We start from the raw sequence: 27,507 nt of genomic DNA, 5'->3' as shown, positions 1-27,507 counted from the left end.
TTCCTTTGCTTGAGATCACTGGAGATTTATGGCATTTATTTATTTTTTATCTTATGATAAAATGATATGAAATTGTTTCGGTTGTGTACTTTTTGATGTTTCATTTTTTGTTTATGACTACTTTTGTTATGCTTGTAATTACGGGTATGCAATTTTTTCCATTCAACATTGAGCATGGTTTTAACTATGGAAAGCTGGCATACAAATAAATTATGCATTTATTCATGTAGTTAAGGTCATGATGAGGCATATTTATTGACTGTAGAGCCAGGCTCTTTACATAATGTGCTTGTTAAAGAGGCTTAGCACAATTTACCCTAAATCACAGTCCTGGGATAATGCATTAGGAGATTACTACTTAAAACATATTTTTGAATGACTATAAATGTCATAAGTGCTGATATGCCACCTCCAGTTGTTCCTTAATAAACACTAAACATATAGAATTTACCAGGAAATATGAGTCAACTAGAAATTCTAGTTTAATTAACTTGGTGACAATTCATCTCTGAAGACAGCTTGGTAATTTTATTCTTTTCCATTACTTTTCCAGCTAGTTTCATTTATTGTTTCATTTCTCTAATATATAAACAAGATTTCCTATTCTGAAGCTGCTCGAAGCCTAGTGAAAGTGGAAATGAGAATGGTTTTTTCCTTTTATTACCTGCAGATGTGGCTATGGATGCTTAATGGTATGGCAACTTGAGAAAAGAGCAGAGGCCACAGATCTATGCAACCACTTTTAAATTATGGCATTAAAAGACTGAAAGAGACACAGAGTGTGACTTTGAGCAAGACCTCACCATGCAGGAAGAACCTGCCCAGGTTACTCTTTCTGTACCTGCACGTAACACACAAAACTGCTCTTAGCTGTAAAGGTTTGTATAAAGATAATAGATTTATTTCATTCATCCTCATGAAGATCCACCGTGGCATAGACGATTGTTATTCCTAGTATTGACACCAGAGAACTGAAGAGTGGTCCCAGCTACCTATTCAGAAAAAGCACATAGCACAGCTCTTTCCAGATGCTGGTAGTGGATTACTCAGATGTCAGGCTTCAGGGAATCGGCTTCCAATCCTCCCCCATGGCAGTAGATAAGCAGAACAAAGGAAAAGGAGTCTTCTTACCAGTTAGAAACTTTAATCACAACAAGAGAACAAAGAACACATCTCCTAGAATGGTGGTGCTCCCAATTAAGGATCCCACCCTCTTCTGTCCCTATACATCTACGTCACTTCTACGTCTTATATTAATCTGAGCGTGTAACCTCTGTGCTTCTGTTCTGCCACTGTCTGAACTCTCTGTGACTTTGGAGAAGGGGGGGTGAATGTTGTCCAGAGACTATGAAACTGTTAACCCTCTTTCTTCTAGTGCTTTTTCTCCTAGCTGTTCCCCATCCAGTATTTCCCAGCTTCTGCCTTCTGAACTATGTCCCTCTGCAAACCACTGTTCCAAATCTATACTGTCTTCCTGCTCTTGGGGAGATTCAGGATCTGGATCAGGAGCAGGGAGAGGCTCCCACCATTCCTCCTCAGTGCAGTCCTTCTCAGCATGGTCCCTGACATCAGAGGACAGAAGAATTCTAGCTGCCCTTCCTGCTCCCTGGCCAAATACGCAAATGTTTTTTTTTTTTATGTGGGGAGGCATTCACATATGATTCCAACTGTATACTGAAGTTTGTAGAATGAGCAGATCAAATCCAGCCTAGCCCATGACACGCCATAAAAGTGATTTTGAACAATAACTTTTTTAAACAAACAAACAAACAAACAAACAAACAAACAAACAAACAAACAAACAGTCAGTTATATCACTGGGACAAAAGGTTGTATCCTTATATAGTGGCAACTCATTAAAACACACACACCCTATAATCAATCTGCATCCCCTGATAAATTAGCTTTTTGCAGAAAGGGCCCCAAGCTGTAATTGATGATAAAAATATTCGTGGTGTGTTCCTTTCTTCTATTATTCCCAGATATGGCATGAGTCAAGTCAGCATGGTGACTCATACTTCAACAAGCTGATGAGGACCTTGCAAAACTCCCAACCTAAGAAACACCGTATGGCCAGCACCTCATTTTATGGGACCTACATTCTGAGCAAGAATCAGAGAATAACTCCATCAGGTTAGCAAATGAGGGGGGTGCTTTTGGCCTAGGGGCAGCCAGTGGATGATACCAACCATAAACTTGACTTTTCCAGGACATATTAGCACTTTTATAAGGTTGAATATGGAGGTGGTATATTTAATGTTGGATAGGTATTCCTCATGCATGCTCACATTTTGCAGCATCCACACAACACTGCTGGCATCAAAATCACAGCCTGTACTTTTTCTCAATTTAATATGGATTTTCCCTTTGCAGCGTAAATACGATAAGTTAAATGAATAAACTTGTTGTCAACAACCTGTTTGTGGTATCTTAACACCACATTTGCAACATCAAGCTCATGTCTAGAAATGCCGTTATGCAGAATCAGACCATTTGCAATCCACCTCTGTTGGAGATGTTGAAACAAACCAAACCAAAACTGAATTTTGGTGTTTTGCTCTATCTCTGAACTTCACTTCTCTACCCCACTGTACGCATGCAGGTATAATCTCTTAATAAATGCCACAGGTGTAACTGTGTTATCAAGAAATGAACTACATATGTGATGATAAGTCTCCTAAATCTATACTAACTGTCGGTGTTTACAATAGCTAGCACATATTTCTCCAGCAGGAGCATGCATTCATAAAGGTAAAAGGTAAAGGACCCTTGAATGGTTAAGTTCAGTCAAAGACAACTATGGGGTGCTGTGCTCATCTCGTTTTTCAGGCTGAGGAACCCGGCGTTTGTCCACAGACAGCTTTCCAAGTCATGTGGCCAGTATGACTAAACTGCTTCTGGTGCAATAGGACACTATGATGAGTGCCAGAGCACACAGAAACACCGTATACCTCTCCGCCGTAGCGGTACCTATTTACTTGCCCTTGTATGCTTTCGAACTTCTAGGTTGGCAGATTCATCAAGATGTGCACCCTGCAGGCTGAGTAGTAAATGGTTAATTTTTAATGCACATTCTATGAATAACCTTACTGCTTATCTAATGAAAGTATGTCATAAGTACACAATAGTATAAAAATGCACAGTGTCATTCACTGTCATGTCTATTTCCAAAGTGTTTCTTTATCACTGAATGATTCAGGCATTATAATTCTACAGCAATCACCTATATATATTTTCCCTTGTGGTAAAGTTGTCTGAAACAACTGTTAACTGCCTGGGCACTTGTGTACAATGTTCATCTTCCATGCATCTTCATCTTTCATTTTTTTTCAATCAGCACTATATTCTGGGCCCCGCCTGCTAGTCTTGATCCCACTGTTTTCAGCCATGGTTTGGCTTAGTGTGTGACGTGGACCCACACTCATGGTTTGTCTCCCACCAAGCAAAACACAACACAAACTGTAAGAGCTCATGCTTTGTCTGGAGGAGTCAAAACACTAGCCTGTGTTAGGATTATATGCCAAGCCATAGTTTGGCTTAGTGTTACTTGTGAACCTGCTCTCTGTTTCTTTTTGGAATATTGTCTGTGTCTTGTTGATGGTCCAGTTACTCTTCAGTTTAACACTATAATGCAGAGATCCTAGATACCATGTTGGGCTGAACCTGAAAACTAGGTCACACCCACACAGTTGATTTAAAGCACTCTTATGCCACTTTAATGGTCATGGAGAAACTTGGGAACTGTAGATATGTGGGGGTGCTGACCTCACAGACATGTAGCTCTCAACACCTTAACTAACTACAGTTCCCAAGATTCTCTGTGAATTTTAAAAGGGTATAAGAATACTTTAAACTTACATATTTCCCCTTCCCTTCCTCCTCGGCTAGCACCACCTTTTGTCCCTGATGTTTATATAGCTAATACCACATATGCCACCTCTCACATTTTGTTTTTAATGCTACAGTCTCATTTGCTATGCTGGAACACATAAAACACACTCTCTTTCAAACTAGGAACACACATAACCACCTCTGTGTCTAGACCAGGGCTAAACTATTGGTCTACAACACCCATCATCTCTGACTATTGGTCATGCTGGCTGGGACTGATGGGAGATGGTCTAGCAAATGAAGTTTGCTCCCTTGGCTGTAGATCAGGGCTGGCTAACATGTGGGTCATGAGATGTTGTGGATTCCAGTGCCCATCAGCCCCAGCAACCATGGCCAATGATTAGGAATGATGGGAGTTGTAGTCCAGAAACATCTGGAGAGCCAAAGTTTAACCATCCATGCTGTAAATGTACCCATATTTAAATATTGAATGTGGAAGTGACTGGGTAGATATTTTTAGTTGCCTTTATTACTGGATATGGCAAGGCTGACGTACTATGTACAGGTGGAGTTGAGAGCAGCTGAAGAAATCCTGGGCGTTATGAAAAGGTATGGACACAAACAGTTTACTTTTAGTGTGCAACAATGATAAGCAGGAAATAGAGATTTATGTTATGAAGACACTATTTGCATATGAGGGGGCTGAGCGGGTTGCGTCATGCAACTTCGGTGGGAGTTAAATGCTGCCATTGTGGGAAAGCTACAATTTCCACCCCTTCAGACATTTAACCCGAGCAAATTTGGGTTACCAAAGACTTCCGCAGTTTCTGAAGGAGTAGTTAGTTTCCAGCTTTACTGGGGCTAAGGCTGCATCCACACCAAATTTAAGGCGCATGACTCCCTACAAAGAGAAGTCTGTAAATGGTTCACGTTTGGTTCTTGCAGTAAACAAGGTTGAAAACATGTTATTTATAGGCAGTGGATGTTAGACCTTGAACAGTTCCATCAAATTATGTTGCTGTTTTAATAGCAGTAGGAAATCTCTTGGAGAACAGAGCAATTCCTAATAGAGCAAGGTGAGAACTCCCAGATGATTCCTACAGAATCTTGCTGAGTGCTTGTTGCAGCAAGTGATGCTCTCAACCAAACAGGAGTCAGAGCTGCAGCTACAGGGGTGGGGTCGAGGAGCCTGGTTTTTTGCCCCAGGTGAAGCCTCCAGAGGGGCACCACTGAGGCTCCCAGCCTGTGTGAGTACGTATGCAGATACACATGAGGGGTACCAAACTGGGTCTTTGACCGGGGTGAAATAAAGCCTAGTTTCACCTCCGAGGAGAGCACAGCATTTTGCAGATTTGAACCCATGAAGGGGGTCATCATTCTCATTGCAAAGGACTGGAAATGCAGGGTGTGTGTGTAAGATTTACTGTGCAATTCTATGTGTGTATACTCAGAAGGGTGCATGAGTTTGAAGCACATATAGGGACTAAAGGACTGATAGGAATTCAAAATGTAATTGCAGGGATGACTAGCTATCATGCCAGTGGTCAAGGATGGGATCTGCAGTCCAACAACATGGGGGGGGGGGAGGACACAAGTCACCTGTCCCTGTTGTCCTCAGACCTATTCTTCATCTTTATACAATTTGTTAATTGCCTTTCATTTCATCTTCAAGGCAATTTAAAATAATAAAATACGTCTAAAGGTCAGTTTAAAGATATATACACTCAAGTCAGAGACCTATATATATATTTTCTCACAGCTGGAAAAGTCAGACAAAAATGCCTACAATTGTTCCCTGAAAATAGCACACCCCGCAAGCGTCCCACAAAAAAATCCCATTTTTTCCTCTGAGAGCACAGTGGCCATTTTGGTCACTGCAGTCTCAAGAGATTTCAAACTGTGTTCTCACCCTGAAAAAGTGCTTTTCTCAGGGCTGCGATCTCAGGCGGTGCCCCAAAATGTGAGTTTTTGTGTGCTGTGAGCACAGCCCCCCCCAAAAGTGTGTCTTTTGGGCTCCGTGATCTTGCTTGGGTCACCTGACTTGCGCAGGAGCACTGACAGGAAAACATGTGCCCCAGTTTTGGGACTCAGCATGTTGGAAGACATGAAATAGTGACTGCCTATTGTAACTCAACAGGGATGCTAGCTGTTCCACAAAACAGGGGTAGCCACACTGACAGGCCTGCTCCATATTGCTGTGGAGAGGGCTCCTGATATTTTATCAGCTTAAGGGAGAGAATATATGTTATCCGGGCTTAGAATTATCTGGGACAACTATATAATTGGGGTAGGGGGGAGAGTTTTTAACCTCTTCTATAGAATCCCAGCCTGCACTGCTTATGATGCTTATCTGAAAATAATTGTATGCTGGAACAAGGCATTCCCAGGACCCAATTAAGACTGTGTCACTTGGGAATGGCTGCACTGTCATGGCAACAATATTTTAAAAGACCTTCCCACTGGAGGCCTGTGCCACTAATGTATCTCCGGTCCACAAGCTGCAACTTGTTGAGTTGCTGGGCTGGTTCTGTATCAGAAAAGTGAGGCGGCATTATGTATTTTTCATGCTTTGGAAAACAGAAATATAATAACAACCAGACTCCGGTGATCTAAGTTTGTTGAGAATATTCCCACAGTCATAAATGGTGGAAAAATAAATAAAGGGAAAATATCATCTGGCAGTGGAAGGAAAAACTTAACAGTTCCTAGTCTGTGCACCACGGAATAATTAAGAGAGTAACTAATACTAGCAGTTATGGCTGCCAGAAAACATGTCCCTAATCTCAATTTAGATGTACTTTAACTGTCTTATCTACTGATACCTTATTCCACAAAGATGCTATTGCTATTTTCCTCTCTTTTGGGGCCTGCTTTGTTCCAGAATTTAGTCTTTTCAACTATGTGTAGGCCAAACCTGGTGGAAGCAGAAATACATTTAGCAGTATAAAACAGGAGTAATTTCCTATCTGTGTTATTCTTGAGTTTGATTCAGCAGAGAAACCTTATGTTTCTCCATGGAATTCTGGAAAGAGCCTTGTTAATAAAAGTAATTTAATTAAAGAAGAACTGATTTAGACTGAAGGCAAAGAGACAAATCAAAATTGCACATTCAAGTTAGATGCCTCTTTTAAACAAAGACTTGGCAATAATGCACTTATCAGTTCCGAGAGCAACTATTGACATCAGTGACCACCAGAAGCGTCATTGTTCCTGTAGGCATTGGGGAGCACTTTCCAATTAAAAAAGTAAATCTCATAAGGAGACTTGGGAATGGGCTTCATTGAAAAAGAAGTGAATGAAGCTACTAGAGATTTGACAACAATAGCCAAAGTGATTTGTAATCATGAAGGGTGGAAGATAACATATAATTTGCCTTGGTAAAAATAGAAGGATGAGTGGAATTCACGCAGATCTTCTCTTATCTTCTACGCAGTGTCCTTTCTCAACTTCCTTCTCAATGGAAAAACAAAACAAAAACCCATAGCAATCTCAACTCCCACAAGTAAGACTGCAGTTTAAGATTAGTCAGTATTGCCATGGGAAAACTTATTTCTCAAAGGTATTTTCTCCTTAGTTGTAAAACCTTTTTTTTATTTTAAAAAAAAACCAACCAAGCTTCTAAGATGAAGAGTGCAGTTTAGGACCCAAATTCTAGATACATTTGCTTATAGACCACAGTGTGAATGGTTCAGATCCACAGTGGTTTTGCACACACACACACACACACACACACACACACGTACACACCCACCCACCCCGCCATCCCATTCTGGAGAATTCCCTGTGGCTTTTCAAAGGGATGGGGAAATGGGGGTAGTGAATTGCAGGAGGCAATAAAACCCAAAAGTACAAGTGGATAATAGCTTGTTTTCTCTTTCCTGGATGCAGGACAAAGGGGTTTTCTTCAATAATATAAATGCCTTCTTGGACAAAAATGCTGCTTAGGCAACTCCTGATTTACCATCAATGCCTAGCATTATATTAAATTACTCAATATTGTTTAAAAAAAAGAGAGAAAAAGGGAGGGAGTTTGGTGGGGATCTGAAGTGGCACCATGCCTTTTGTCATACTGTAAATGTCAATTTAGTTTGAAATAGTGGCAGATAATGAAAGCTGTTCATTTTTTAGTGACTCACGTGTAATATACTGCATATCCTTTTATAGGAAATGATGTGCGAACAAAATCCATAGCTTCTATGATTAGTAGTTGCTGATCTTCAGAGATAAGTAGCCAAGACAAAGTGGGAAAGGGGGGAAAGTGCGTCATTTTCTCAGCAAGAAAATCTCCTCAGATAGCAGAAGGATGAGGCTGTAAATAAAAATGATTGTAATGAATCATTTCATTGAAGTGCGCTCTAACTTATGTTGAAAGGAGAGCCCAGAGGGCATAAGAGGTTGTAGCTGAATTCAAGAAGGGGAAAAAGACATGGGGGTGGGGGAGATGGGGAAAGTAAGGTGGACCTTTCTATTGTGGCCTTTGACAAAGGATGAGGGATATTTTAGAACTCATTCTATTTTCTCAACTGTAAAATATTCTAACTGGTTTTAATACTCTATTTTAAAATTGTACCCTGCCCTGGGGCCTCATTGTGAAGGGCAGGTAAGAAATCTAAATAATAATTGCAATAATAATAATATTTTATCTAAACAAGCCTAGACAGAAGTAGAGATAGAAACCTGGAAGGCATTAATTAGGATTATCTCAAACTTTACCTCAGCTTTGTGTGCAGTTTCTTTTAACCATATGCCTTGTTTACTGCCTCTGATAATGAAAGGCTGGTTCAACTGACCTTGTGACATGTTTTCTTTGGCAGTCATCTCTTGATAGCACACTGTGTGAAATCCATTCTTGTAGAGGGCTTAATCGCAAATCTGGCTTCCACATCACTCCTGCTGGGCAGCACTCAGAAACAAGGATTGTTAGACACCAAAGTCAATGTGTAGTGGTGGCGAAATAGTTTTTAGTCTCCATGGCAGATGTACCATCCCAGTTAGTTCAGCAATCTCAGCCTTTGATTATGAAGTTTTTGTCAGACTTGAGTCTCTCCAGCCCACATGCTCCATCATCCAATTCCCCCCCCCCACACCCACTCAACTTGAAGACACTTGCTGCCTCTGCTCCCGGCCACCATGTACTCAAAGGAATGTGAGAATGGGTTCTACATATGATCAGGGTTCCTTACTGTAAATACAGACTCTGTAGCCACACATAAAGTGCTATGTGCCTGTTTTTTTCATGCTCCACTCAATATATGGAGCCAGTGGTGTAGTGGAGCAGGAATACAGGTGAGTGTAGCTCTGGTACTTGTTTCATAGCAAGAGTGATGGAGTCATCAGATGAAGCAGGACTTTCCAGTGTTGCAAGTTTGGGAGAATTAGACGACAGGTCTGGACTGGCACACAACCTCTTTGTTAGGAAGGCTAGGCTCAGGCAAGATCACCCTGTGAACTTCATAACTAATCAGAGATGTGAACCCAGGTCGACACAGCCAAAGTCCAACATGTCGAGTGCTACACCACTCTTTGCCAATTCACTATTGACTGTCAACTGATCATGAATGGGTATTATGTTATATACTGCCTGCTTTGTAGAGCAGGGTTGGTGAACCTTGTGCCAAGGGGCCAAATGTGGCCTTTCTAGCCTCATTATACAATCCTTAGACCCTTCCTTGGCCCTTTCTTCTTCCTTCCCCAGGCAACTCCCCTCAATGGCCTTGCTCTGCATCCTCCTTCATTGCTTTTGGTTGGCTGGAATGTGTCCTTGCCTGGATAGAGAATAGAGAGGTGGGCATGTACATGAAGAAAGCTCTGCCTTTTCCATGGCTGGAATGTAAACTATTGTACTAAGGTAAGCGATGCATGGATTGCTCCTCCCACTTTTGTCTCTGGCCACACCCACCACAGCCAGAAGTTTCCTCAGAAGGGGATGTGGCCCTTGGACCACAAAACATTCTCTACTTTTGTTTTAGCGTGCATATAAATCAACACAGCTGCCATGGCTATGGACTTTCCTTGAAGGAGTGGCTGTGGGAGCTGACAGGATGAGCTCCCCTACTTCAAAACTACCACTGCACCATTACATTGTATTGTATGGTGGACAGGGACAAACCCATTCTTGCACTCCACCAAATGCACAGTTCCCTGGGCCCATGATCCTGTTCCCATTCATACCACTGAATGTGTGAAATGGAATGTGAAAGGCTTAGAGAAGCTCCTGTAATCTTTTCTGCACTTGCAACTCTTAAAAGATACGATACGTGCATGTTTTGTGAACTAAGGTTAGTATATGGGGATACTAACAATGAAAAGCAAAGTTACCTTGCTGCCCTGGGCGTAGCCAGGATTCTTGTTAGGGCGCAGGACTTTCATTAGGGGGGCAGAACCAACATGATTGGTCAGTTAGTAAAGTATTTTTATTGTTTTACTTGATTGGGGGAGGGGGGGTAGCTGCCCCTCCCTGCCTCCCCAACTATGCCCATGCTTGCTGCTTTGCCTACAGGGCATTCCAACAGCTGGATTAATGTTGAGGGACAAACATACCTGCCTATAAATATATCTCTGCTCATGACTGCTTATGCCCACTTATCTAATATCACAGAATTAAAAACTCTGTACAAGAAACAATACTTAACCTGCATTTTAATACATGTGTAAAAACTTAGTTGATATCTGCAGCATTGTTTGTTGAATTGTCCACAGGCTTTTTTTTTGTGAGAGAGATCAACAATTATTGGTTTTAGTACATGGAAACCTCAGAAGCTGCCATATACTGAGCGAGACCATTGGTCCATCAAGCTCTGTATTTCGAAAATGACTGGCATTTGGGGTTCAGACAGAAGTCTCTCCAGCCTCTACCTGGAGATGCCAGGGATTCAACCTGGCATCTTCTGCATGCAAAGCTGATGCTCTAACCACTGAGCTACAGCCCCTCCCCTTGCTGATGAGATTTATGAAGGGGAAAAAATACCACTAAAATTAGATTTTGCCAATACTGTGAATATATTTATTCATGTCTGGACCAGTAGAAGAAAAACCATTTTTCATGCTATAAATTTTATTAAAAACAACTAATTATACATTTGTATCAATAAATTAACAAACAATTGAATTGGCACGCACTAATACAGAACGTTCACTTACAAAATTGAAGTGTAATTTCTCTTTATGCATCTTTTTATACTTGTGACTGATGCAAAAGAGGGGAAATTGCTAAGTGAACTCTGGAGTGCCCTCAGTGTTACATGTGCACTCAAAACAATTACAAAAGTATTTGAAATAATACTTCCATTGGAAACAATTGGTGTGTGTGCTTGTCTTTTGCTCTGAATCAATGGATGTGTACACATGCTTTCAGAATCCATATGGATCCGTGTGTATTAGATAATACTAAAGACACTTAAGGGAGAAAAGCTAGGATCAATACTGTTCTGATAATGGAAAAAATGATTTAGTAAGAAAAGATAAATGTCTGAACCCTAGAAAGGTTACATAAAGTTAGCTGCTTAAAATTAACATTACATTTCAATCACGAGTGACTTGTCTTGTTTCTCAAATATTTGAAAGACAAAACTCTTCAAGGCTGTTCTCCTTTCTGTTTTCCAGTTCATGTTGCTCCAGCTGATGATACTCAAATGTTACACGATTGATATGTTTGCCACTGGAGACCATTCGCAGCACAGTGTTGTCACAGCCTATCTTCATTTGGGCTAGTCAAAAGATAAAGAACACCTTGTTATTGTTTGGAATAACAGACAATACACGACCATGTCAGCTGGAGCTGTCCAAAATATGAGGAAAGCACTATGTTTGTGAAGGATGCATTAGTCTATATCTAAAGCCCATTTCTATGTGATAAAAAAGGCAGAATGTCACTGCACAGCTCCCACTGAAGGATTTGTAGAATTCTGGATTTGAATGAAGTCAGGGTAGGGCGAGGGAACAAAAGTTGCACAACAGCAATGGTCATGGCATGGAAAAAAAGAAAGGAGGAATATAGAGAGGAAAAGTGGTGGTTTAAAATGTAACAACAGAAGTTTGAGTAAAGGAGGGGTGAAAGAAACTGAGAGGGAAATGGAAGTTTTAAACAACAGAGGTTTGAGTTAATTGCATTCCTTATATGAAAGTACTATGAACTATTTGACAGCTCAACATTCATTATCCCTCTCATAGGAGGCAGTTAGGAATGGAAGTGTAAATATAGCAAAAAGAATGAAACACTGAAAGGGGGACAGTGCCAGTTTCTAAAATTGGTAGAGGTTTGAGTAATGCAGAAATGGAGAGATACTGAGAGGGGGAAAGTGGCCATTTTAAACAATGACAGAAATCTGAATAAAGCAGGGATGGGGAAAGTACTGATTTTAAACAATGGTAGAAGTTTTAGTAGAGTGGGCAGGGAATGAAACTGAGTGGGAAAGGTAGCAGTTTAAAACAAGGTTTGTGTACAGTGAGAAGGGAGTTTTGAAAGGCTCTGTGATGTTAGCTTTTTATGTTATATCCATCTCTGTTACTTCATCCTGTTAAAACTGTTGTTGTTTTTAAAAAGCTCAGTGTCATCAAGTACAGCACTGGCATAGTGAAACTTACCTCAACTTGGTGCCTCCAGATATTTTGGATTACAAATCTCATCAGCCTCAACCAACACAAACACGCTGACTGAGGCTGATGGGCATTATAGTCTGAAATGCCTGAAGGGCACCAGGTTGGGGAAGGTTGGCACAGTGTCATTCTCTTGCTCCTTAGCTAAGCACCATATACGATGGACGCAACAGATAGCAGTGTCAGTGCAGTCTCGCAGAGTAAGGTGTTATTCCAGCAGTGCAGGTAAATAGCAGCAAAATATTTAGGACTTGAGTGTAAAGCAATCAGATTTCACAACTCTTTCTGTATCATTCTTTAGAAACATTTGAACAGGTGACATTAAAGCAAGAACTCACCTGGGCCATGGAAGGAGTGGCACAGATCAGCTAAAGGGAACATCTTAGAGGGATCTAACCCATTTCCTCCCAAGAGCTCCAAAAAATCTCCTACTCCTCCACAGCCTACGGTGGGTTTCTGTAAAAAGAGATGCAGAATTAAGTGCAATAGTATTGACCAAATATATTTTACTCTGAATTTTATCCAACTGCAGAAGGTTTCATGTAGCTCTTTAAATATTTTTATTTTTTAAATGGTTAACCTGCATACAGAAGCTTGTGCTACTTAGAGTGCTCATTGCCTAGGATAGATGCTGCATAGACCAGGAAAATTATCCACTGGTAGCCATTGGTGTGCAGTGATGCCATGCATGGTGGCAGCTATTGCTGAAGAATCATAGCACTGCAGCAGAGTTTATGGATCTCATCATGTAAGAAGAAACTGATCGTCACCCTCAGTCAAAGGTATTGTGTATCATGTCCATTGATAAGTTAGTTAGTTGAATTCATTAATCAATTTCCACAACAGAATGTCCCAAACTGTATTTACAAAATACAGTGAAACAATTAAATTTTTTAAATCAAAAACACACCCAAAGTAAAAACAAATAAATGCTCAAGTTGGTAAGTCCATTGTCAGCATGATTCTTCTAGGAGAGCTCTCAATATGCAAAAAGCCCCCTTTTATATAGTAGATATTTTGCCAGTTTGCATTGCACTCTGCAAGGATGTAACTCCAGAATAAGTACAGATTTATGTTTACATAATGGGCTATTTAAAAGAAATACTGGTGTGGCCTGTATAAAGGATTTACAGCATAACCCGATGATCCATATAAAATTTCCATTGATGGTTTAGTACAAAACCATCAACTCACCTTTAAGCGGAGGCCATTCAAGTGGCCCAGCATAAGATCAGATATTTTTATCACCACTGGGTAGATTATGGAAAAGCTGCAGTTCCTGCGCTGATGAGGAATGACCATGGTAAACCTTCCAGCAGGGGTCTGAGAGATGACATTGCAAGCTTTAGTATAGGGGAAAGATACAGAGTTACTTGATCACAATATGTTCAATGCAGACTTTTTAGCTGATGCCTCAGGACTAAACTAAATGAAATGTTTAAGCATAAAAAGAGCCTGCTGGATCAAGCCACTGACCCATCTAGTGCAGTATCCTGTTCTTACAGAGACCCACAAATAGGACCTGAGCACATGAGCACTCTCCCTTTTTGCAGTTTCCAGAAACTCGTATTCTGGGAGGAAATTGACCGCCGTATCCTCCATGAATTTGTCTATTCTTTTAAAGTCATCCAAGTTGGTGGTCATGATTCCCTCCTGTGGAGTGATTTCCATAGTTTAACTATCTGCTGAGTGAATAAATACTTTGGTTTAGATGTCCTGAATCTTCCAACATTAATCTTCATTGGATGTGCACAAGATCTAGCGTTGAGAGGGAGCCAAAACTTTTCTCTATCCGCCTTCTCTATGGCATGTTTCCTCTGACTCTTTTTTTTCTACACTAAAATACTGCAGCCTTTCCTCATTCCTCCCCTTGATCATTTTGGTTTCCCTTTCTAGAGCCTTTTCTAACTCTGCAATATCCTTTCTGAGGCAAGGTAACCAGAACTGTGCATTGTATTCCAAATGCAACCACACCATAGATTTGTATAGTACAATATAGCGTTAAGACAGTTCCTTTCCTAATTGTCTCTAGCATGGAATTCCTCAAATGCTTGCAAGATGATTTGTTTGTCCTTGTTAAGTAGCACAAGAGCTAGTGTGAATTGGTATATTGCTCCAGAAACTGGTGTGTTTAATTAACTCAATCTACAATAGACTATTCTAAATTATTTCAGACAAATGCTTGGCACCTGACACCAAACATTTGCAATGTCCTGATTGCCTGAAAGGCCACAATAATGGTCCAGCATCATCTTCTTCATCATGATATTATGAGACAGCACTCAAGACTCATATACTACCCAATGTACTTGTTTTTTGGCAGAACAAATCTTTTGACTGGACCACAGAATATTTTATCACAGCACTGCTCATATAAATGTGCATATGAGATCACTGGCATTCTTTTTACTCAGATGACAACATGAAACAATGCTTACGGAAAAGGTTGGGCTTTTTCTTTATTGTTACTGTGAATCCATTTCCCGGGTCATGAATCCCAAAGAAGATCATTGCCACATTCTGTGATGACCTGATGGTGCTCCTGATGCTGTTGCCTTCACAAAAATCTATGTATCTTTCGGAGGTGGGGAGAGGATGGTCCAAGGAACTGGGAAACTTCTCACCTTTCAATATCCAGCCATCAAACACCTAGAGGGATGCAGCAACGAAAAGGACAATTAGTGTTTACTTTCTCACTACAATTCCCAGAAGCACAAGCCAGCACCTGAGTGGCACCTGTGTAGCAGTTTTCCCTTAAAGCACAACCACAACCCCATAAATATGAAGTTTTTTATGCTGATCTGCTTTGCAGAGGCACAGACCACAGCGCTCAGAGCTAGATATCCTGGAGAAGCCCTGCAGAAATGCAATGACTACTGCTCAGAAATAAATGGCTCGAGAGTAGAAGCTTAAGATTCCATTCCTATTTTGCAGATCCAGGAGGAATGTTAACGCTTGGGTGGGAATGAACCACTTAACAGGCCTTGCCCATGTAGTTCTGAGTTACGGGAGATCTTGTCTCCCATGTGTGTTTTTTAATTAAATAGGAGCCATGGGGCCCCAATTTGGATTGGGAACACAGTGGTAATCCTTTTGGTTATAGAACAGTCCAGTGATATTTTTATTTGGAGTCCTGGGACCACTTCCCCCCTTCCTATCCCTTATCTGAAATGTTGACCAATCTGTTCCACGTAAGACTTGGCATTAACATCAATCATAAGTCATCACTTTATACCGCAGTGCTTAATTACTCTGACATTCCCTGCAGTTTTCCACTTCAAATATTTTAATAATTGTGTTTAATTAGAGGGGACACATTTCTGAAGCCTGGCATTTAAACTTGGAGCAATCTGAGTGATCAATATGCAGTGTCAAATGAGTGACAGTATTAGTATGTCAGGCTCCTTTTCAGCTCTTGCTCTCTTATTTGTCTCACTTTGAAGTTTGTGCCAGCTGTACAGAAACAGATGCTGGTCCCTCCTCTCTTTCCCAAACATTTTCTGCAAAGCTTATATTGCCATCCATGACCTGATCCCGAGATTCTGGCACACAGCATAAGTTATGCACATATTTCCATGCTGTCTGAATTCATGCTTGCTACTCTCGGCTCTGATCACACTAGGTCCTTAAGATGTACAGAGAACTGTGAAAGATACTTCATATTTCAGATCTAAGAAAATTAAAATGCTTGTATGCTCTGTTGAGGCAGACAAACAAGCACATTGACAGAACCGATTGCTAATTGTGTTTACTTAGCAATCACTTTAGATGCTCCACATAAGGCCTTTCCATGCGATCATCGTTAAGTGCAAATAAATGCACAGTTATTATTTATTTGTTGCATGGTGTCTAGACATTATCCTTCAAGGCCATGCTTTGCTTATAGTGACAACATTTCCCAGCAGTGGATGTGCTTCATTTTCTAATTGGGAAAATGTAATTCTTCCTTGCAAGTAGTGCCTTCTTTGCTATTGAAATTGCTAAATGTGACCATAACTGTCACAGGCACCCTACTGGGCATTGCTGCTGATGTGAGCAGTGATGAGATACACGTCCCTGTCCTTCTATTAGGTGGCCCTTTACAGAAGGACCTTTTAAAGCAAGGATAGGGAGCCTGTGGTCCTCTAGCTGTAGTTGGACACCAGCTCCATCAGCCTCAGCCAGAGTGGCCAATAATCAGGAATAATGGCCAAAGAACATCCAGAGGCTGCAGGTTCATCATCCTTGTTTTCCTTTATTTCCAGTGCTTCTTGTCAATGAAGCATAACTGGCCAAAACATGCTAGATTTGGAGCAAAACTCTGACAATGTTCTGCCAAGACTCTACCTCTCTGCTCTTGACCATTTTCACCACTGAACAGAATTTACTATGTGCTGATTCTTAGCCCCACTAGCAGCTATGAAGGAAACCAGGGGCGGCCAATTCTCTCTTGCTCCCTGAGGATAAATGGGAAGGTGGCACCCCCACTGCTGTCCCTCCTATTCTCTTGCAGAAACCTTGCTTACTGAGATCATGTGGCAGCTTCCGGCAAGATCTCTTGTGACCACTGTGGTACCAGGAGGTGGGTGGTGTGCCCACAGGGGCACTGCTCAGTGGGTTTCCACTGCCTGAGGCAGATGCTTCAGTCTGCTTTATGGGTGGGCTGGCCCTGAAGCAAACATTAGCCCTGCAGCTAAGAGCAGACTTGCAGAGAAGGGATTCTGGTATTGTGAGTTCTTCCACTTGCCATGTGTGTGATTAACCATGTCCTGGGAAAATTTTGAGATCGGATTGGAAGGACAACCTTTATTCTGACCCTGTTTGTGTATCCACTGCCAAATCAGCATGCCAGATCCTCCAAAAGGGGCAACAGTTTTCTCTCTTCTGCCCTGCTGCACACATTCACACATTCAGGACAGCCCTGCTAAGACCACCAGGCATTGCAAACCTCATACCTTCAGGAAATCTCCTGCTTGACAGTCAATGTTGACAAAATCAAAGTCTATTGTGAGGAGCTCGGTTGGGTCTGCTATGAAGAAAGTAGCACAGTGCAGCTGGGGCTGCTGCGCCGTGAAGCTGAATTGTCCTTCTATGCTCAGCATGTCAATGCATCCTGGAGATGGGGAGAATAAAGGCAACCGAGTGATTCCTTTCTGTCTCACAGCTGATTCTCATTCTATATTTTGTTTTCAAACAGAGATACCAGAATGAAAAGTAAAAAAGCCTTTCATCAAGGGTGTTCCTGATGAGTGATGTATTGTGGGATCAGCAATTCTCAGGAACACAAGCTGCTTGCAGGGTCTGCACAAAATACTAAAACATCTCCCCCCCCCCAATTTAATTGAGATTGCCCCCTTTCATGGAAAATCCAATTACCAAAGAAAACCTGTTCCGAATGACCTGTTTGTGATGTTAAGATCCCCTCTAAAACACCTTTTGTGGCCCTGCTAGGTATTACCTGACTCTTATTTATGCATTCAGACCTTGCTAAGCTTCACTGGGATTACGGTAGCTCAATCTAAAAATGATGCTTGCTCATATTTCCATTTTGGTTTCCTTAATGGACAACTCTAATAAGTATTTTTCAAGTCATCAATTTAAGCTGATCTTCATTGAATCAAGACAACCACGGCTTTAACAAATTGCTTGCTTGTACCTCTTAGGCAACCAGAAATTCCATGCTGGCCAGTGAGCGAGCTGGTGGAGGATGGATGGAATTCTTGACAGCCACTGCCATATGGGCAAATAGTCTGACCATGTATAAGGCATTGTCCTCAGTTTATAAATTAACCCAATAAAGATAACAGTTACTATCCTTGTTTTGTAAACCTAAAAGCTTTAGAATGAATGGCCGTAAACTGTCTCTCTATTTCATTGCCTTTTGACCCCACTATTTACAATTTCTCCTCTAAGTATGTGGATATGTGGTTACATTTGTGTGTGTGGAAGAGAGAGAAAGAGTGTGAGATATAACACACACACACACACACACACTGCTTCTGAAGGTAGCACTCCATGCATCTTATGACGGGAGCTCTTACGTACAATCTGCCTTTCATTCGGTATCCATCTATTCCCAATGAACACATCTCAATTCTCTGTCCCAGAGATGCTCTCTGCAGAACACCATCAGGAGCAGAACATTGTCAAGCCTTCCCCCCACATCCTGGCATTCATTGCCTACTATTTCGTCCCCACTCTGCTCAGGGTAGAGCACTGTTTTCTGAGGTGGCAGCCACAATAATCCTTGCTCAAAAGAATGGTGTACAGTTTTTCGTCCCAAAGGGAATCCATACCTCCTGTTTCCCCAGCTAGGGGTTAATAAACTTGGAAGTGTAAGGGCTCAGGAGTAACATAGCAATGAAGGCCACACCCTAGGGTGCTTTTCTCTCAATACAAAAGAATCAAAATTAGAACTGACATATTGGGAATTAGTGGTAAGGGGATTCCAAAAGAAGCAGCATTACTTTCAAGACGAGATGGGCCTCATAATCTCTCTCCGTACTACTTCCCTTAACCAACTTCTGTTCCCTCTTCCCTCTCAAAGGTCACCACAGCCCTCTGTACTCATATTTCAACAACACTTTTTCTTCCTCTCCCTCAGTTTTCTTTCCTGCCACACTTCCTCTAGGTCATCATCTCCCAGTTGTCAAAACTCCACCACAAGAAGAATTCATTTGTAGAAACACTGGGGAGATGCTGAAGCTGGAAGTAAGCTCCACATCCTGGAAGTGAGCCCCATGAACTAGAGGTCCTGGCTCCTTAATTCCAGGGGGGGAAAGGATGCTTGACTGTCCTTATTTGTTAGAATGTGAAATGCATGGAATGATCAGATGCAAATCAGAACAATATTTTTCAGAGTTGAACAGAAGAAGGGATTTCTGCAAACTTCTCCTGTCAAACTGTTCTCTTCTATGTAGCTATGCAACTATCTCTGTACTATTAAAGAAATGGCTTATGTTGCAGATCACCCTAGAAAGGCACTTTCTTTTTTCTTGCCAACACTGTGCTTTGGCACTCAAGAAAAGGGCTCCATAGCTAATTTCCCATTATGTACATGTATTTATCACCTCATTCATTCCTTCCCTTTGTAACCTTTAAGCCCACCCCTCCTCCCCATCTTCCAATTTTATAACTTAGTTTACAGTGAAATCTTAACCACGCCTATTTGGAAGTAAGTCCTATTGAATTCAGGTAATTGGCGCCAGGACTGCAGCCTTCGGCTGAAAGAGCGTGACTGGCTCAAGGTCACCCAAAGAGCTTCATGGGGGAGCGGCATTTGAACCTGGGACTCTCCTATCCTCCTAGCTTTCTGCTCTAGTCTACACGTACAAATGGCCTTGGTAAGAATAAAAATGAAAGTGCTTCTGAGCATGTGCAGAGTGCCATTCTAGGGAGAACTAGCTGAGGTTCCTCCTGGCCTGTGTCTTTAATAGCTATACAAAAGAGTTTGACAGGATGCAGAAATCCCATCTCCTGTTCAACTCCCTGGAGGGTCACAGGTCTCCTCATCTTTGCTCTATTCACTACACTGCGCTGCCTGGCGCATTCCCCTGGCCTCCATCCCCTCCTCTCCCCGGGCTCTTCGGCTTCCATCCCTTCCCCAGCCCAGCCCGGAGTCCCACCCATGAAGTGGGCTCCCCTCCTCGTCCGCCCAGAAGGAAGCGACTCACGCAGCGCCCGGCGGTAGAACTGCCCCTCGGAGAGCTCCCTCTTCAGCTCCGCGTTGAGCAGCAGGAAGGGCTCCTCGGCGCCCGCGTCCCTCACCTGGAGACACAAAGGCAAAAAGGACAACAGCGGCGTCAGCAGCAGCAGCAGCGCGCCCAGCTCCCGAAGGAGAGACACTCTCTCTTCCACATCCTAAGTGCTTTCAGGCTGGGGATCTCTAAGAGGGGAAGGGGCGTCCGAGCGCCAGGGCATTGCTCACCTCGAAGTACCGGCTCTCTCCCACCCGGAGGGCTGCCAGGAAGACCAGGAGGAGGGGACCCTGGAGCCGGAGAGCCATGCTGCTGTTCCCACGCTGGTCCTCGCTGAAGTTTGCGCTCCTGCCTCTGCTGATAGGAGGAAGCAGCAGCAGCAGCGTCTATGGGGCTCCTTCCCTCTCCCCCTTTTTCTTTTTATAGAGCACTTGGGAAGGGGAGGCATCCTGTCCCCTGTCTGATAGGGTAACCCATGGTAACGGGATTCCTGACAGGGCGACAAAGTGCGTGGCGATGACGAGGAGGGTCCAAATTGACAGCTGCGCGCCTCCTCGTGCCCACTCCCTGCTTGCAAAGCCCCAGCGAGATGTGCTCTCTCTCGCTCGCTGTTTGCCCACTTCCAGATTTTGGGATAATTTAGCATTTCCACATCTAAACTGAATGCAAACTACATACACCATAGAACCATAGAATCACAGAACTGGAGATTTGGAAGGGACCCCGAGGGCCGTCTAGTCCAACCCCCTGCAGCCAACAATCAATATATATCAAGATTTGCAGCCCTGCTTCACTTCTGATAGGAGAGCTGTCAGGCTTTTAAGAATGCTTGCAAGGTACATTCCCTTACCTGACAGCCTTTCCTCCTAATCATCCCAGATGTGCAAGGGGGAGCTGTCTTCTCAGTGGTGGGAGGAAGAAAGCAGTTGTCACATGCTCAGAGGCACTATGCTCTTCATTAACCACCACATGCTCCAAGGCTAAGTTTACTGGAAGCTGAAGTCAGGCTCTGGGGCCAAGCCTTGGTCTAAATCAAGTCCTGGTTTTCCCAAATGACGGAGGTACAAATAAACCTCTTTCTCTTTCCTCATCTCAAACATAGCTGGATACACACTATACTTTTTAAAGCGCATTCAAAGCACATTCCCCCCCCTCATGCACCCCTCACAGAGTTAGAATTCCCAGCAATCCTAAATGAATCCCAGTGACCAGCTGGCCTTGCTACACCATCAAATCCTGAGAAGGACACAGAGTCACCGTTTCTTCTAGCCAGGGTGGGTGGGAAGCATCTCTCATCCTTGGGGCTGCATTCACTTGTGGACAACATTATAGAACCAATAGCACTAAGGCAACCTCTGTGAAAATAAACTCTGCCACTGTTTGTTACGTTATTACTGTGTGGCTGCACTTAACTTTAACCTCACCTCAACCCAGGGTGCAGTATATATCCAAGAAGGCTGGCTACAGAGCTGTCCTAGCCGGTCCTCTGAAATAAATAGAAAGCACTCCAGTTGCAAATCTGTGATGGGGTCACCAACCTGATAGTTAATCAAGCCAACCTTTGCACAGGATTTAAATTTGTACCCCTTCACAAATACCATCTGGTTGCATCTTTTAAAGCAATATCATTTTAGAGATGTTCTAATTCCAGCTTGACTCATCTGTGGATACATTGTCAATCATTCTGATGCTGCCTGAAGATTCTGGGTGTCAGAACTTTTGCCCCTTTATGCTGGAAAACCAAGGCAGGGTTGTAAATAACCCAAGAGGAGTTGCTTGCTGCTTAGAGGGGTGTGATAAAACATTATGATGCTCTGGTCATTGCAAGTAAGGCACACTGGAGTTGCTTTCAGTAGACAGATGGAGAATCTTAGATACCCACCTAAGATATCAAAGGGGACTTGGCAGGGTATGGATGGGATCCAGAGGCTAAGTGAAATAAACTGTGTGATGGAGCATGTGATGTCAGAGAGGTGTGACCTTCATTTGCAACTGTGACCAGCCTTTTAATAGCACCATCTGCTTAGCTATAGTAACAACACCACTTTTGTGAGTTGAGAGTTGTATGTGCAGTTTCAGATGATGAGGAAGATATTGAAACAAGGGAGTCCTTATGGCTTAGAGCTATTATCCACTGAATATGAAAGAACATAGGAAAATTAAATTAGGACACATAGCTGATGAATTTGCTGAACAAAAGAAATGCAAAGTGATGCTTAAATTTATGAGAAGAAATATTACTATGATACGCTTATCTACTAGTTTGCAGATGGTAACAATTTTTTTAATGATTAACTGTAATGAAGAGTTGTGCTGAGCAGCTGAAGACGAGCTTCCATTGTGCTAGCTGTGTTCTGTTTGTTTCAGTTAGAGGAAAGGGATCCATACAGAAAACCTGCTACAAAGCCTATTTTTCTCTTCCTTCCGTTTCCTCTGTTCCTGGTCTCAATCCTTATTATTTTTTGCAATGGTTGATTGAATGATGTCCACAGTGGCTAAATTGACTAAATGAAACCAATTTTAATTGATGGACAGTGTAATCCTATTCAAGTCTATCCAGAATTACACCCTGCTGATTTCAGTGGGCACTAACCACAACCTATCTCTACTGACTGCCAGTTGCTGGAAATTCAGGACGGGAGAATGCTGTTGTGCTCCGGTCCTGCTTTCAGTTTTCCCACAGGCATCTAACTGGCCACAGTGAGAACAGGATGCCGGACTAAATGGGCCATTGGCCTGATCCAGCAGGTTCTTTTTATGTTCTTACCTGCTCTCCCCTGAAAGTATGCACAGGTTTGTAGCAAGAGTCCATTTCTGTGCTATTTCCTTCTGTGCTGGTACAGCAGAACCACACTCCCCCAGTCCATTTCCCAGTGTAAGTTATCCACCAAGGGGATGAAAGCTGTCTCCAACCAATAACAAGGCTTCAAACCAGCTTGAAATGGAGCTAGATAACCAAGAAACCCCTGGAGCTGAGATGCCACCACATGCATGGGATATTGGAGACTGGCTGAGAATTATCCAGTATGGTGGTATTCAGGAAGGGCTTTTTTTGAGGAGGAAGCGCCGTCCTCCTTTAGGGATGCTGGAACATTGCCTTGTTGCAAGAAGGCACTGGCTACTCAAGCTAGTCCCCCGCTGGTCTTTTTAATGAGCCAGGAAGGGCAAGGATCTAACACACATAGTAGGAAAGTCTGACAAGCTGCCATTTGGGATCTAGTCTGGTCATCAGAAATCCTGCAGGAAGGGAAATCTGATGAAATGGGGTTCTAGCTGCTGTGCCGGCAGAACTTATTTACTTTTGTTTCTTAAGAGCTGCACCACAGAATTTCCAGTTTTATCTCCCAAGGCTCTGTCCAAATACTTCAGCAAAAAGATCCCTTAAGTTTCCCACAAACACAAATAGAAACAGAAACAACATTGTAACAGGAAACTATCACCCTTCATACCAGCCATATCCTTAGGCATATGGATATGGTTTCACATGGCATTCATTAAAATGATTTTTGTTAGCACCTGCTAGGAATCTTATTTGTTAGTATATAATCTAATGAAAACACATCAAGAGACTAACATTGCTTCAGGGAACATTAAATAATGTAGTTTTCTGCTTCATGTTATTGGGGCCTCATCTGCACTAGGAAATCACACATTCATAACTCACTGCCCAATTAGCCAAAAATATAGTTTTATACTGGAGATATAAAAACACCATTGTAGTTCATTGCACACTTCCTGCCTGGAAAGGTGGCAGAAAGTTCAGAGCAGCTTTTAAATGGTTGGTTTCCTTTCCTATGTATTTATTGTACCTTTTCTATCCGGCTTTCTAGCCCTATCATTTTTTTGTCCTCATTATTGAAAAGATACTGTTAATTTGCTTGTTTAAACACGAACAGGTTATAAAGCTTTCATAGCAACATCAAAACAGATTCCCCAAACCCAGAACTAGGAATGGGAGAAAATTCTGATTCACTTCACCTTTAAAGCCAAATCTCTAAAATTCACAATTTCTGAAATAATATGAGAACCAAAACATAACCAATCCCTGGCATCTTCAGTATGGGCTGGGAAAGACCTGAAATCCAGTCAGCGCAGAAAATACTGATGTAGATGCCAGGCCATTGGCTTTGCTTCCTCCTCTTTTTTTGTTAATGAGCAGTGCTATCAGTGCAATGACAACAGACTGTACTTTTCTCCATTTGTTTTCTTCTAACCTGACTGTTTACAATTCCCACCTTGCAACCATGTACTTGCAACTTAGGATAACACTTCATACATCAGAATAAACGTGTTAGTCTTTAAGGTGTCTAGCTGTCTTTGCTGCAAGAGACACAACACAACCAACCCTCCGGGGATTTTTTTTCTAACTTCCCCAAATAGTGGGCTGCCTTTTGAAAGTTAGTTCTCAAACCTTCAGAGCACATCACGGAAGAGTATCACAGGTGCCTCATCTGCACCATACATTTCAAGCTTTAAACAATCATGGCTTCTCCTCAAGAATCCTGGAAACTGTCATTTATTAAAGGTGCTGAGAGTTGTTAGCTCTGTGAGGGGAAAGGGGTTCTTCCAACAACTCTCAGCTCCTGAACAAACTATAGTTCTCCCTTTCCTTTCTATTGCTTCCTCTCCTTGGTGTCTAATGCCAGCGTCCATTGAAAACCATGATGGCTTTTATCCTGTGGTCATCACGGAAGTTTGGGATGTAATCCACTGGGAGCAGTCAAGTACAACATCACCTTTTTTGCTAGAGTGGTCATACAGGGGATGTTGGTCCAGCTAGTCAAAACTTCCTGTTCCTCCTGGCCTGGAGCATCCTTCCTTGCATGTGTCTAGGAGGTGGGCGTGACCTTTCCAGACATGGTAAAAGGCCAAGTCACGCAGCTACCTTCCTCTCTTCAATCTTCCTTTTGTCCCGCGAACTTCCTGGACTGTACTGCTGGCTGCCAGCCAAGCAGTCCCCCAGGTTATCTCCCCTATGGGGTAAACCTGTTTGTACATGTTTGGAGCTTTAAGCCTAAAGCCTGCCTTCAGGGATCACACCGTGCTCTGCCTGATCATGAGTAAAACTACTTTTTGTTAGTTATGAATAAGACTGTGGTGTCTTTATTCTTTTAGGAGGAATTCAAAGGGGTCTTACCAGTAATAGTAGAACAAATCTCAATCTGGGCAAGACAGATTGAATAGTTTATTTTCTTAAGAAACACACGAGTTTGCAACCAATTTTCTGCTGTGCAAGAAGGGGAATGCACTCTGCTAAGTGAAGAAACTTGCTAGCGCAAGTTAGGAAGGATATTAATAAACAATATATCCTCTCCTGCCACCCTCAACATTCCCACAAGAAGAGGGAGGCTTCAGCAGACGTGGGCAACCAGGAAGGAAATAATGAGACAGCTTCCTCAAGCTTAGACTTTGAAATTCACTTGGGGTGTGTGTGAGGAAGATGGAAAACTTGGCTGGGAACTTGATAGGGTTTTGTGGGTGCCACAGCACCCATGGGCACAATGTCAATGGACCAGGGGCCTGATATGGTATAAGGGCAGCATTCTACATTCTGGGCATAAAGCTCTTGACCTCAGCACTGAAAGGATCTCAGATGGAAGACCACACTGTGAATATGTGGAGCCTTTTGGGCTTTTCTCAAGGTCTTTAGACAGGTGCAGAAGAGGACAGGCCTCTTGAACTTCTGCTTAAAAAGGGGGGAATGCTGCAGGGATAACTTACAAGTGGTACCTCGGGTTACAAACGCTTGGGGTTACAAACACTTCAGGTTACAGACTCCGCTAACCCGGAAGTAGTACCTTGGGTTAAGAACTTTACTTCAGGATGAGAACGGAAATCACATGGTGGCGGTGTGGTGGCAGCAGGAGGCCCCATTAGATAAAGTGGTACCTCAGGTTAAGAACAGTTTCAGGTTAAGAATGGACCTCCAGAATGAATTAAGTTCTTAACCAGAGGTACCACTGTATATGATGTTGAGTCTTTCCACCAGAACCTGCACATTCAAATAGAAGGTGTCTGTAATTTCATTCTGTTTAGTTTACCATTGCATTACTGATTAATTGTCCCATAATTCAGCAGCCTGTTCCCAAGGGAGTGGGGCTCAATTACTCATTTTTAACTTTATTTTAGTTTGTTGCAAAATATTGGGAAGAAATAAAAGGCAGAAACCAGAAAGAAGAAGCTTTAATTAAAGTTGCAGGGGATTTCTGCTGAGTATTACTTACTTCTGAATAAACATTTTATATTTTATTCTGTGAACTACCCTTAAATCTTATTATGCAGAGTGGTATATAAATCTAATAAATAGTATATATATATAAAATATATTGGCCATGTGGATGGGCATTGCTGAAAAATGTTTCACTCTATTAACACCCATGTGGAACCACCATTTTAGTTTAGTTAACGGCACACATCTTTATTTTTTGAGGCTATATGATACTAGGGAGCAATATTAAAGGTGGTTTTTCCTTTTAACACTAAAAGATAACATTTGCTGATTAATTCATTAGTTATCTTCTTTCAGTATCTTAGAAATACACTTTTTAATGATTTTATAATGCACACAATTGCTTAAGCTTTTAACCTATTATTATTCTAACTGGTGAAAAGGTAGATGACTTATCAAATAAAAATATTTCAGTGGTAGGCAACTCTACTAAAAAAGGAATAAATTACCGGTACATCAAAACCACATCTTCAGTGAGAGTTCCCCCCAATTACGTTAGTGTTGTTTGCCCATCTATAAGAGTTTTAGAACCACTAAAGTTCCACTGTGTGAGTTACAGATAAACGAGTCCTTGTCAAAAACAAACTCTGAGGCTATAAAAGCCACACTGACCTTTTTCCTTTTGAGATTAAGCTGAAGATTTGGGAGAATTTTCATGGCACCTCCAATAAATTCTCAGAAGCTTGCTGGTAGCTGGTATTATAAAACTCATGCTAAGACATGAGCAACACAAGATTTGTTGTGCCAGTTTGTCGCGCCCACAATCACATCCATGGTCACTCTTGCTCATAATCCTAGCCGTGACCAGCTGCAATGCCACAAGAAAACACATGAGTTTTATGCCCCAAGCTATGCAAATTCTATTTCCCCCCATCAACCAGTCTTAACAATATTAGCTGTTACTTCTCACTTCTCCATATCCTGTGTAAACTTTCAGTTGAGTCAGAAAAAAACAGCTACCATTATTAAATCAGAGTTTTTGTGACCATGATTCTAGTCCCCCAAAGGGCTATGTTTGAATAATTTTTACTAAACGGAAAACCTCACTTTCTTTTCAATGCTAAAATTAGGCTACCACAATATTTTTTCCACATTTTGTTCTAATTACGCAGAGGCTCAAAATGCAGTTGCGTCAGTGAGACTATAAAAAACAGTTGATGGCAAAATTCACAACCC

At 42.1% G+C, this 27,507-nt stretch overlaps 1 protein-coding gene and 1 long non-coding RNA gene across 3 annotated transcripts; one reads left to right on the top strand and one right to left on the bottom strand.

Annotated features, from left to right (window-relative positions):
* Positions 1-672: 672 nt before the first annotated feature.
* LOC310688572 lies at positions 673-12,364 on the top strand. Of its 2 annotated transcripts, XR_014517043.1 has the most exons (4): positions 673-878; positions 1,983-2,133; positions 9,527-9,679; positions 11,434-12,364. It is a non-coding gene; the product is annotated as an uncharacterized lncRNA (long non-coding RNA). The 2 variants fall into 2 exon arrangements; XR_014517042.1 differs by lacking the exon at positions 1,983-2,133.
* CRHBP (corticotropin releasing hormone binding protein) lies at positions 10,868-20,609 on the bottom strand. The gene is made up of 7 exons (XM_083465094.1): positions 20,333-20,609; positions 20,079-20,172; positions 17,361-17,518; positions 14,865-15,075; positions 13,621-13,769; positions 12,765-12,882; positions 10,868-11,537 (listed from the first exon to the last, which is right to left on the bottom strand). The coding sequence occupies exons 1-7, from the start codon at positions 20,408-20,410 to the stop codon at positions 11,380-11,382; spliced, it is 966 nt and encodes a 321-aa protein (XP_083321220.1). The 5' UTR covers positions 20,411-20,609; the 3' UTR covers positions 10,868-11,379.
* Between the last annotated feature and the right edge of the window lie 6,898 nt (positions 20,610-27,507).

The sequence above is a fragment of the Podarcis liolepis genome (assembly GCF_965112155.1).
Source record: "Podarcis liolepis genome assembly, chromosome: 11".
NCBI lineage: Eukaryota > Metazoa > Chordata > Lepidosauria > Squamata > Lacertidae > Podarcis > Podarcis liolepis.
Note: the sequence above shows the minus strand (reverse complement) of the source record. Positions and strands in the feature narration are given on the sequence as shown.